This window comes from Mobula hypostoma, chromosome 3, assembly GCF_963921235.1.
Source record: "Mobula hypostoma chromosome 3, sMobHyp1.1, whole genome shotgun sequence".
NCBI classification, from domain to species: Eukaryota; Metazoa; Chordata; class Chondrichthyes; order Myliobatiformes; family Myliobatidae; genus Mobula; species Mobula hypostoma.
The window spans coordinates 231,045,628-231,057,825 of record NC_086099.1 but is presented as its reverse complement, the minus strand read 5'-3'; the positions used below and the strand labels follow the sequence as shown (position 1 = coordinate 231,057,825).

At 44.3% G+C, this 12,198-nt stretch overlaps 1 protein-coding gene across 6 annotated transcripts in view; it reads left to right on the top strand.

Moving 5' to 3' along the window:
• Window positions 1-12,198, top strand: part of LOC134344616 (protein scribble homolog) — a 235,861-nt gene that overhangs the window by 63,619 nt on the left and 160,044 nt on the right. For all 6 annotated transcript variants that reach the window (XM_063044735.1, XM_063044733.1, XM_063044732.1 and 3 more), the window contains exons 5-6: window positions 498-554; window positions 7,377-7,440. In XM_063044735.1, the coding sequence (XP_062900805.1) occupies window positions 498-554; window positions 7,377-7,440 (121 nt within the window). The remainder of the gene's footprint in view (window positions 1-497; window positions 555-7,376; window positions 7,441-12,198) is intronic.

Sequence of the window (12,198 nt, the reverse complement as noted above, 5' to 3'; positions counted from 1 at the left end):
AGTCTTGATAGTGGTACACAAAATTATGAGGGATGTACATAAGGTTAATTCAAGCAGGCTTTTTCCACTGTTTGGGTGAGACTTGAGCTAAAGGTGAAGGGTTAAGGGTGAGAGCTGAAATGTTCAAGGGGAACAAGGAGAGACTTCTTCACTCAAAGGGATATGAGAGTATGGAACAAACTGTCAACACAAGTGGTGCAAACACGAGAAAATCCGCCGATGGTGGAAATTCAAGCAACACACAAAAGGTGGATGTGATCTTGATGTCAATGCTCAAGCCAAGTTTGGATAGGTACGTAGGTGGGAGGGGAATGGATGTCTCTGTTCTGGGTGCCAATTCATGGGACTAATCAATTTAACTGGTTCGTCACGGACTGGATGGGCCTATTTCTGTGCTGTAGTTTTCTATGACAAACGTCTCACTGTTTTCATATTGTATTTTGTCTTTCCTTGATGTTTGCCTGTGTGTGACCCACACTCACCTATGTCTTCTGCAGTTTATCGAACCTGGTTACACTGGAACTCCGGGAGAACCTTCTAAAGACACTGCCAACGTGAGTATGAGCCATTGTTGTCAATGTCATCCAATAGCCTGCGCTCTGTACTACAAAACATTGCCGTCATCTGCAAACTGCTAGTCTTAACTCTGTACTCTACCACATTCTCTCATCCACAAAATGTCCCAGTCTTGACTCGTACTCTACCACATTGCTCTCATCCACGAACTATGCCAGTCTTGACTCTGTACTCTACCACTTTCTGTCATCCTCAAACTGTGCCATTCTTGACTCTACTGTGCCACATTGCTTTCATCCACAAACTGCCAGTCTTGACTTTGTACTCTACCACATCCTCTCATTCACAAACTGTGCCAGTCTTGACTCTGTACTCTACCACATCCTCTCATTCACAAACTGCATCACTGTCTGGTATGGGAATTGCAAGGCGTCGGTCTGCAAAACCCTACAAAGGATGGGCCGAGGACTGTGAAGAGGATCATCAGGGTCTTCCTTCCACACGTCCGAGATATTTACCAGGAGCGTTGTGTATGCAGGGCGATTGGCATTGTTGATGATCCCTCCCATCCATCTGACAGTCTTTTTGACCCCCTACCATCAGGCATGAGTACGGTAGCATTACGGCAAGATTGTTGGGATGGGAAGCAACCCCTTCCCCAGTCTGTGAACTACTGAACTCCCTGCCACCACCCAGGTGTCATCACATGTGAAGCAGCAGTAGCATTATACTTTTTTACTTTTTAACTTGTACTGTAAATACACCTTATTTGTGGCAATATTGTGTGTCGTGTGTGAGTTATACTGTTGTGCACCTTGGTCCAGAAAAATATTGTTTTGTTTGGCTGTATACTGGTGACCACAGTGATCGGATCTCTGGCACTGAGCCTGGTTCCGTGGTGCAGAAGGGAAAGAGGAAGATGAAGAATGCAGTAGTCATAGGGGATTCCATAGTGAGGGGAACAGACAGGAGGTTCTGTCAGCCTGATAGAGTTAACCGCATGGTGTGTTGCCTCCCAGGTGCCAGGGTGCAGGATGTCTCAGATTGGGTGCAGAGTATTCTGAAGGGAGAGGGTGAACAGCCAGAAGTCTTAGTACACTTTGGCACCACTGGCATTGGTAGAAAAAGGGAGGAGGTCCTGAAGAGAGATTTCAGGCAGTTAGGTAGGTAGCTGAAAAGCAGGACTTCCAGGGTAGTAATCTGAGGATTGCTGCCTGTGCCACGTGCTAGCGTGTGCGAGAATAGCATGATCAGGCGTATTAATGTGTGGCTGAGAGACTGGTGTAGGGGACAGGGCTTCAGACTCCTGGATCATTGGGGCCTCTTCTGGGGGAGGTACGACCTGTACAAGAAGGACGGGTTACACCTGAACCTAAAGGGGTCCAATATCCTCGTGGGCACATTTAATAGAGCTGTCAGGGAGGGTTTAAACTAATTTGGTGGGGGCATGGGAACTAGAGTGACAGGGTTGAGGAAGGGGAAAACAGAAATAAATCAAAGGTAGCGTGCAACAGAGATTATAGAAAGAATAGGCAGGAGATGAGGCTTAATCACAGCCAGTGGCATGAGTTACAGGGCAATAGAGTCATGGTGCAGTTAAAACAGAAAACAACAAATCCTGGACTGAGAGTGTTGTATTTGAATGCACACAACACAGCATAAAGAATAAAATGGATGATCTTGAAATTCAGTGACAGTTTGGCAAATATGATGTTGTAGTCATCTCTGAAATTTGGCTAAAGGATGGCTGCTGTTGGGAGCTGAATGTCCAAGGATATACAGTGTATCGGAAAGATAGGTTAGTAGGCAGAGGGGGTGGTGTTGCTCTGCGTATAAAAAATAATATTAATAATATTAGAAATAATAGGATTGGAAGGCGCAGTCTCTATGGGTTGAGTTAAGAAATGGCAAGGGTAAAAGGACCCTAATGGCAGTTGTATACAGGCCTCCAAACAGCAGCTAGGATGTGGATTACAAATTACAGCAGGAGATAGAAAAGGCGTGTCAGAAGGGCAATGTCATGATAATCGTTGGGGATTTTACCATGAAAGTGGATTTGGGAAAACCAGGTCAGTACTGGATCTCAAGAGAGAGAATTTGTAGAATGTCTAAGGGATGGCTTTTTAGAACAGCTTGTTGTTGAGCCCAGTAGGGAATTGGCTGTGCTGGATTGAGTGTGGTGCAATGATCCGGAGGTGCTGAGAGACCTTAAGGTTAAGGAACCCTTAGGGGCAGTGATCACAATACGATTGAGTTCACATTGAAAATTGAGAGGGAAAAAATAAAATCCAATGTGTCGATATTTCAGTGGAATAAAGGAAATTACAATGACATAAGAGGGGAACAGGCGGAAGTTGACTGGAAAGGGACACTAGCAGGAAGGACAGCAGAGCAGAAATGGCTGGAGTTTATCCGAAAAATGAGGGAAGTGCAAGACAGATATATTCCAAATAAGAAGAAATTTTGGAATGGAAGAAGGACACCACCTTGGCTGAAAAGTGAATTGAGAGCCAAAGTAAAAGCAAAAGGGAGGGCATACAAGGAAACTAGACTAGTGGGAAGATAGAGGATTGGGAAGCTTTTAATAACTTGCAGAAGGAAGCTAAGAAGGTCATTAGGAAGGAAAAGAATTATGAAAGGAAGCTGGCAACTAATATCAAAGAAGATACTTAAAATTTCTTAAAGTACATAAAGGGTAAAAGAGAGTCGAGGGTAGATATGGGACCAATACAAAATGACGCTGGAGATATTGTAATGAGAGATGCAGAGATGGCAGGGGAACTGAATGCGTATTTTGCATCAGTCTTCACAGTGGATGTCTGCAGTATACTGGACATTCAAGAGTGTTGGAAGTGAAGTTTGTGCAGTGAAAATTACGACTGAGAAGGTGCTCAAGAAGCTTAATGGTCTGAGGCTGGATAAACCTGGACCTGATGGAATGCACCCTTGGGTTCTGAAAGAAGTTGCTGGAGAGATTGCGGAGGCATTAACAATGATCTTGCACGAATCAATAGATTCAGGCATTGTTGCTGATGACTGGAAAATTGCAAAGTTGCTGCACTATTTAAGAAGGGTGGGAGGCAGCAGAAAGGAAACTATAGACCTGTTAGCCTGACATCAATGGTTGGGAAGTTGTTGGAATGGATTATTAGGGATGAAATTACGGAGTCTCCTGAGGCACAAAAAGATAGGCCAAAGCCAGCATGGTTTCCTGAAAGGAAAATCCTGCCTGACAAGCCAACTGCAATTCTTTGGGGAAATTACAAGCAGGGTTGACAAAGGAGATGCAGTAGACGTGGTGTACTTGGATTTTCAGAAGGCCTTTGACAAGGTGCCACACTTAAGGCTGATAAGCAAAATAAGAGTCCATGGAATTACAGGAGAGTTACTAGCATGGGTGGAGCATTGGCTAGTTGGCAGAAAACCTAGAATGGAAATAAAGGGATCCTACTTTGGCTGGCTGCCGGTTACTAGTGGAGTTCCACAGGGGTCGGTGTTGGGACCACTGTTTTTTGCAATGTATGTCAATGATTTGGACTACAGTATTAATGGACTTGTGGCTAAATTTGCCGATGATACAGAGATAGGTGGAGGAGTGGGTAGTGTTGAGGAAACAGAGAGCCTGCGGAGAGACTTAGATAGTTTAGGGGAATGAGCAAAGAAGTGGCAAATGAAGTGCAATGTTTGAAAGTGTATGGTCATGCACTTTGGTGGAAGAAATAAATGGGCAGACAGTCCTGACAAAGGGTCTCGGTCCGAAACATCGACTGTACTTCTTCCTATAGATGCTGCCTGGCCTGCTGCATTCCACACATTGTGTGTGTTGCCAGACTGTTATTTAGATGGGGAGAGAATTCAAAATGCAGAGATGCATAGGGACTTGGGAAACCTTGTGCAAGATACCCTAAAGGTTAACCTCCAGGTTGAGTTGGTTGTGAAGAAGGTGAATGCAATGTTGGCATTCATTTCTAGAGGTATTGAATATAAGAGCAGGGATGTGATGTTGAGGCTCTGTAAGGCACTCATGAGACTACACTTGGAATATTGTGTGCAGTTTTGGACTCCTTATTTTAGAAGGGATATAGTGACATTGGAAAAGGTTCAGAGAAGATTTGCAAGAATGATTCCAGGAATCAAAAGGTTACTGTGTGAGGAACGTCTGGCAGCTCTTGGGCTGCATTCCCTGGAGTTCAGGAGAATGAGGGGGGATCTCATAGAAACATTCCGAATGTTAAAAGGCCTGAACAAATTAGATATGGCAATGTTATTTTCCATGGTAAGGGGAGTTAAGGATAAGAGGGCACGACTTCAGGATTGAAGGACATCCATTTGGAACAGAGATGCGGAGAAGTTACTTCAGTCATGGGGTGGTAAACCTGTGGAATTTTTTGCCATGAGTGGCTGTGGAGGCCAGGTCATTGGGTGCACTTAATGTACAGTTTTTCCAGAGTTCTTGGGTTCTTGATTAGCCAGTGCATCAAAGGATATGGGGAGAAGGCAGGGGAGTGGGATTTGACTATAAGAATTGGATCAGCCCATGAGTGAATGGTGGAGCAGACTTGATGGGCCGAATGGCCTACCTCTGCTCCCATATCTTATGGTCTTAATGGTCTTATACAGTTGAATGCCAATAAAACTGAACTTGAACAGAAACTTTAACTTTTCCACACAGCGGGTGGTTGGTTTCTGGAGCTGGGCGCCGCAGGAAGCGTTTGAGGCAGTGAGGCAGGTACAATCGAAATATTTTTAAACAAAACATTTGGACAGGAAGGTTTAGAGAGGCATGGGTAAAACGTAGAAATCTTCAGCACATTGCAGGTCTTTCAGCCCACAATATTGTGCCGACCATGTAACCTACTCTAGAAACTGCCTTGAAAATGATGTCTAGCTTGGAAATGCAAGACTGAACTGACTGAAACGTTCTGCGTTCTGGTATGGCTGACAGACTAGATGGAGGCAGACAGTTTCTTGGCTGGCAAGTTCAGAATGAGGGGGTTATGGCTTCTGCCTATGGGGCTTAGCATTTATGAGTGAGATGAGGAGAAACTGCTTTTCCCAGAGAGTCGTGAATCTGGAATTCTCTGCTCAGGGAGGCAGTAGAGGCTAGCTGATTAAATAGTCTTAAGATAGACAGATATTAAAATAGTTAGATAGATTTTTGTACAGCAGGTGAATAAAGTGTTATGGGAGAAGAGGCAGGTAGGTGGATCTGAAGCCCTGGCAAGAAAAGCCGTGATCTTACTGATGGCAGAACAGGCCTGATGAGCCAGATGCCCAACTGCTGGTTATATATTTACCTGTGACAGACTGCCCAGTCACCACCCAGGTCATGCTCTCTTCTTGCTGCTGCCATCAGGATGGAGCTATAAGAGCCTTTGAACCCACATAATCAAGTGCCAGACCAGTTATTACCTTCAACCATGAGGCTCTTGAACCAGTAGACATAACTTCACTTGCCCCATCACTGAGCTGTTCCCAGAACCAATGAACTCACTTTCAAGAACCTTTCATCCCATGTCCTTGATATTTATTACTTATTTGTTTACTATTGATCCATTTTTTGATATTTGCACAGTCTGCTGTGCTTTGCACATTGATTGTCCTGTTGTGTGGATCTTTGATTCTATTAAGGTTCTTAGATATACTGTATGTCACAAGGAAACTAATCTCAAGATTGTGTTTGGTGACATATATATACCTTGATAATAAATTTACTTGAACTTAGATTTAGAAACATAGAAAACCTACAGCATAATACAGGCCCTTCAGCCCACAAAGCTGTGCCGAACATGTCCTTCCTGAGAAATGAGCTAGGGTTAACCATAGCCCTCTATTTTTCTAAGCTCCATATACCTGTACAGGAGTCTCTTAAAAGATCCTATCATATCCGCCTCCACCACCATCGCTGGCAGCCCATTCCACGTACTCACCACTCCCTGTGTAAAAAAAAACACTTACCCCTGATATCTCCTCTGTACCCACTTCCAAGCATCTTAAACCTGTGCCCTCTCTGCTAGCCATTTCCTGGGAAAAAACCTCTTGACTATCCACACGATCAATGCCTCTCATCATCTTATACACCTCTATCTAGTCACCTCTCATCCTCTGTCACTCCAAGGAAAAAAGGCCAAGTTCACTCAACCTGTTTTCATAAGGCATACTCCTCAATCCAGACAACATCTTGTAAATCTCCTCTGCACCCTTTCTATGGTTTCCACATCCTTCCTGTAGTGAAGTGACCAGAACAGAGCACAGTACTCCACAAGTGGGGTCTGACCAGGGTCCTATACAACTGCAACATTACATCTCGGCTCCTAAACTCAATTCCACGATTGATGAAGGCCAATGCACCGTATGCTTTCTTAACCACAGCATCAACCTGCATAGCAGCTTTGAGTATCCTATGGACTCTGACCCCAAGATCCCTCTGATCCTCCACACTACCATTAATACTATATTCTGCCATCATATTTGACCTACCAAGATGAACCACCTCACACCTATCTGGGTTGAACTCCATCTGCCACTTCTCAGCCTAGTTTTGCGTCCTATCAATGTCCGGCTGTAACCTCTGACAGGCCTCCACACTATCTACAACACCTCCAACCTTTGTGTCCTCAGCAAATTTACTAACCCATCCCTCCACTTCTTCATCCAGGTCATTTCTAAAAATCACGAAGAGTAGGGTTCCCAGAACAGATCCCTGAGGCACAGCACTGGTCACCGACCTCCATGCAGAAGATTTCTTAGGTTCTGAAGCACAGATAAATGGGACCAGCCCAGATGGACATTTTAGTTAGCATGGACAAATTGGGCAGAATAGTCTTCCACATTGTTTAACTGTGTGCTATCTCCTGCAGATCTCTGTCTTTCCTGGTGAAGCTGGAAGAGTTGGACCTGGGCAGCAATGAACTTGAAGTGCTGGTAATTAACCTGTTTACCCTACTTTCCCTCTGCATCAGGTTGTAAGGCCACAGACACACTGCCCTCCCCCACCTCCGCCACCTGAGAAATAGACATATTGAACCTGTTTACCATCTGTAATGCCCTGGTTAAGATTTTTTACTGATAATGGTATAGGATATTTCATTTAATAGCTTTCTGTAGAAGTAGTGCGTCCTGCTGATAGAATGTTTGGGTTTCAGCTAAAGATAGGGCCATGATGTTTAGCTTAGGAATGTTGTGTCAGCCAATCAGGATGGAGGATGGTGGCATTGGACGAATGTTCTGGAAAAGCGGGGCGGAGAGATATTTGTGACTGTGGTGGGATTTATGGTCTTTTGGTGGGAGATGTAGAGAGCAGAAGTTCGGGAGAGACAGCCGTAGACAGACAGTTGATCTGACGGGAAGATGCGATGTAAGGAGTGCTTCGCGAGAAGGAGTCCACGATGGAAAGTTCTACCAGTGATTGGTGATAAGAATTCAGTGATGTGAGTGATGGCCATGTGCTGCTTTTGGACAATATGAGGTCCGACACCTGTGTACATTTAGCCTGGTTTAATTGTAATGGGCCTTTTATTTTTATTCCTCTTAATAACTGTTGATAGAGCTGAAATTAGAAAATATGCTTTCTTTATAATTGTATGCGGTGTACGATCTGTAATATTACTTCCCAATGGATAATTGTGTATGGGCACTGTTTACACAGCAGTCGATCTGTTATGTAACTGGCAACAATGAATATCAATCGAGACAGGTTATATAAAACAACAGTAAGTTTTTCGAGGAGATTACCAGGAAAGTGGATGAAGGGAAGGCAGTGGATATTGTCTACATGGACTTCAGTAAGGCCTTTGACAAGGTCCCACATGGGAGGTTGGTTAGGAAAATTCAGTCGCTAGGTATAGATGGAGAGGTGGTAAATTGGATTAGACATTGGCTCAATGGAAGAAGCCAAAGAGTGGTGATAGAGAATTGCTTCTCCGAATGGAGGCCTGTGGCTAGTGGTGTGCCACAGGGATCAGTGCTGGGTCCATTGTTATTTGTCATCTATATCAATGATCTGGATGATAATGTGGTAAATTGGATCAGCAAATTTGCTGATGATACAAAGATTGGAGGTGTAGTAGACAGCGAGGAAGGTTTTCAGAGCCTGCAGAGGGACTTGGACCAGCTGGAAAAATGGGCTGAAAAATGGCAGATGGAGTTTAATGCAGACAAGTGTGAGGTATTGCACGTTGGAAGGACAAACCAAGGTAGAACATACAGGGTTAATGGTAAGGCACTGAGGAGTGCAGTAGAACAGAGGGATCTGGGAATACAGATACAAAATTCCCTAAAAGTGGCGTCACAGGTAGATAGGGTCGTAAAAAGAGCTTTTGGTACATTGGCCTTTATTAATCAAAAGTATTGAGTATAAGAGCTGGGATGTTATGATGAGGTTGTATAAGGCATTGGTGAGGCCGAATCTGGAGTACTGTGTTCAGTTTTGGTCACCAAATTACAGGAAGGATATAAATAAGGTTGAAAGAGTGCAGAGAAGGTTTACAAGGATGTTGCCAGGACTTGAGAAACTCAGTTACAGAGAAAGGTTGAATAGGTTAGGACTTTATTCCCTGGAGTGTAGAAGAATGAGGGGAGATTTGATAGAGGTATATAAAATTATGATGGGTATAGATAGAGTGAATGCAAGCAGGCTTTTTCCACTGAGGCAAGGGGAGAAAAAAACCAGAGGACATGGGTTAAGGATGAGGGGAGAAAAGTTTAAAGGGAACATTAGGGGGGGCTTCTTCACACAGAGTGGTGGGAGTATGGAATGAGCTGCCAGATGAGGTGGTAAATGTGTGTTCCTTTTTAACATTTAAGAATAAATTGGATAGATACATGGATGGGAGGTGTATGGAGGGATATGGTCTGTGTGCAGGTCAGTGGGACTAGGCAGAAAATGGTTTGGCACAGCCAAGAAGGGCCAAAAGGCCTGTTTCTGTGCTGTAGTTTTCCGTTCAACAAATCGTCACTTGGCACTGGTTCATCAAGCGTTAAATGCGAAAACAGTTTTTAAAACAGTAAAGTCAGATACAGTTCTTAAAACGGTAAATTCGAAAGTCCAACAGATTTATACATTCAATTGGGAGAGACTTCTCTGGAGAAGGATTTCTTCATAGACGCGACTTTCCTGTTGGTTCTGTCCAAAGGAAATAAACAGTTTAAAACAACTGACCTTTATTTCTTTTAGAGAGAGCAAACCTTTGCATGAACTTCCTTGCTCTTTTTGCAAGAGTTATCTTCGATGCAGGTCGCTACTTCTTCAACGAAGACTCAATAAGGTCGATCCTTATTAAACAGCCGAACATTCCTGGCTTATTTTAATCCTTCATATCCTGTACTTTGATGAAGTCTTCACTCTCCAATACTGCTGGAAAAAGTTACAGCAACACAACTAACAAAAATTTCCAGTCCAGCACTATTGTACCTTGCAACAGAACGTAACACTCCGTTTTAAAAATGAAACTGCGTCATAAAAACATATGCAACAGAAACAAAGACACATTAACATTCCAGCTGGAAAACTAAAAAGTAAAAACTGACTGCGTCATCTGAGGTCTTCCCTTATATACCCGTGGTGCACATGTCATCACGTGACCTCACATCGGCGGGAAAATTACATCAGGTGACCTGCAAAAGACCATTACATCATTCTCACAAAAAAAATCACAGGTCTCCTTGAGGTATGTAACAGATCAAATTGTGGTTCCGTCAATCGAAACATTTCATCTTTCCTGTTTGATTGGACCCAAATCATACTGACCCGAGACATATATTGGTTCAGAAAGGTGACCTTCTCACTGCTGAGTTTGTATTGGGTGCTTGGCAAGGGGCATACAAGTTGTTTCTCTCTGGCTCGCTCTGCATTGGGTTGTGAGGCCACAGACACACTGCCGCTTGTCTCACAGAACCAGCCGTAATGAACCCCTTTCCCTCCTTTCCCTCTGCATCTGGTCGTAAGGCCGCAGACACACTGCCTCTCGTCCCCCAGCAACAGCCATATGCACCTGTTTACCCTCAAGTTCCTTAGCGTGGGTTGTAAGGCCACAGTCACACTGCCGCTGGTCCCCCAACCAGCTGTAATGACAAACACGAGAGGTCTTCATATCTTGGAAATCCAAGCAATGTACACAGAAAGCTGGATTGGTCGACAGGCAGGAGGCAGCGAGTGGGAATAAAGGGGCCTTTTCTGGTGGGCTGCCACTAAATAGTGGTTTTCTTCAGGGGGTCAGTATTGGGACTACTACTTTTCACATTGTTTGTCAGTAACTTAGATAATGGAATTGATGGCTTTGTGGCAAAGTTTGCGGATGATACTAAGATAGGTGGAGGGGTAGGTAGTGCTGAGAAAGCAATGTGATTGCAGCAGGACTTAGACAAATTGGAAGAATGGACAAAAAAATGGCAGATGGAATGCAGTGTTGGGAAATGCATGATGATGCATTTTGGTAAAAGGAACAATAGTGCGGACTATTATCTAAATGGGGGGAAATTTCAAACATCAGAGGTGCAGAGGGACTTGGGAGTCCTTGTACAAGCCTCCCAGAAGGTTAATTCACAGGTGGAGTCTGTGGTAAAGAAGGAAGTTGCAACGTTGGCATTTATTTCAAGGGGAATAGAATATAAAAACAAGGAGACAATGTTGGTGCTTTATAGGACACTAGTCAGGCTGTACTTGGAGTATTGTCAGCAGTTTTGGGCCACATATCTCAGAAAAGATGCATTGTCATTGGAGAGAGTCCAGAGGAAGTTTATGAGTATGACTCCCGGAATGAAGGTGTTCACATATGAAGAGCATTTGGCAGCTTTTGGCCTGTACCCACTGGAATTCAGAAAAATGTGTGGGGATGTCATTGAAACCTTCCGAATATTGCGAGGTCTAGATGAGGGTGGATGTGGAGAGGATATTTCCTGTAGTGGGGCTATCCAGAACGAGAGGGCACAGCCTTGAAATTGAGGGGTGACCTTTCAGAACAGAAGTAAGGAGGAATTATTTTTTTAGGCAAAGAGTAGTGGATCTGTGGAATGCTCTGCCACAGACTGTGGTGGAGGTCAAGTCCATGGGTGTATTCAATGTGTAAGTTGATAGATTCCTGATTGGTCAGGGCATCAAGGGATATGATTAAAGGGCAGGTATTTGGGGTTCAAGATCAGGGATCAGCCGTGATCAAATGACAGAGAAGATTCGATGGGCTGAATGGCCTAATTCTGCTCCTCGTCGTGACTATCCCTCGAGTTGGAGGATGATGGTCTTCATTCTGAAGTGGCCCACAGAGTGAAGATGCCTGTACGTGTATTTGTTTAACGTGTACTTGATGTTGCACTCCAAGAAGCACACGATACTTCACAAATCAACCAACTGATTCCAATGGCATGGAAACCACGACGACTGGAGCTGATGGATTTGTTGCAGCCTTCATCCGCCTTCACAGCTGTTGAGTTCGAAGTATCTTCGTCTGCCTGTTGCACCGTTGAGGTCTTGGTCGCATTGTTCTTTGTCAGGGACCTCACCCTCGACCTTACCGCCATGGGTGACTCTACCAGGAGCATAGCTCCAGACAGCATTGCTCTCAGGATCACAGGACCACACAAGCTTCTCCACCAGGACAAGGTGACAATCCACGGAGAAGTTCTGCTCATATGTCGTATGGTGTTATGGTCTCTACATCGGGTTGTAAAGCCACAGACACTCTGCCC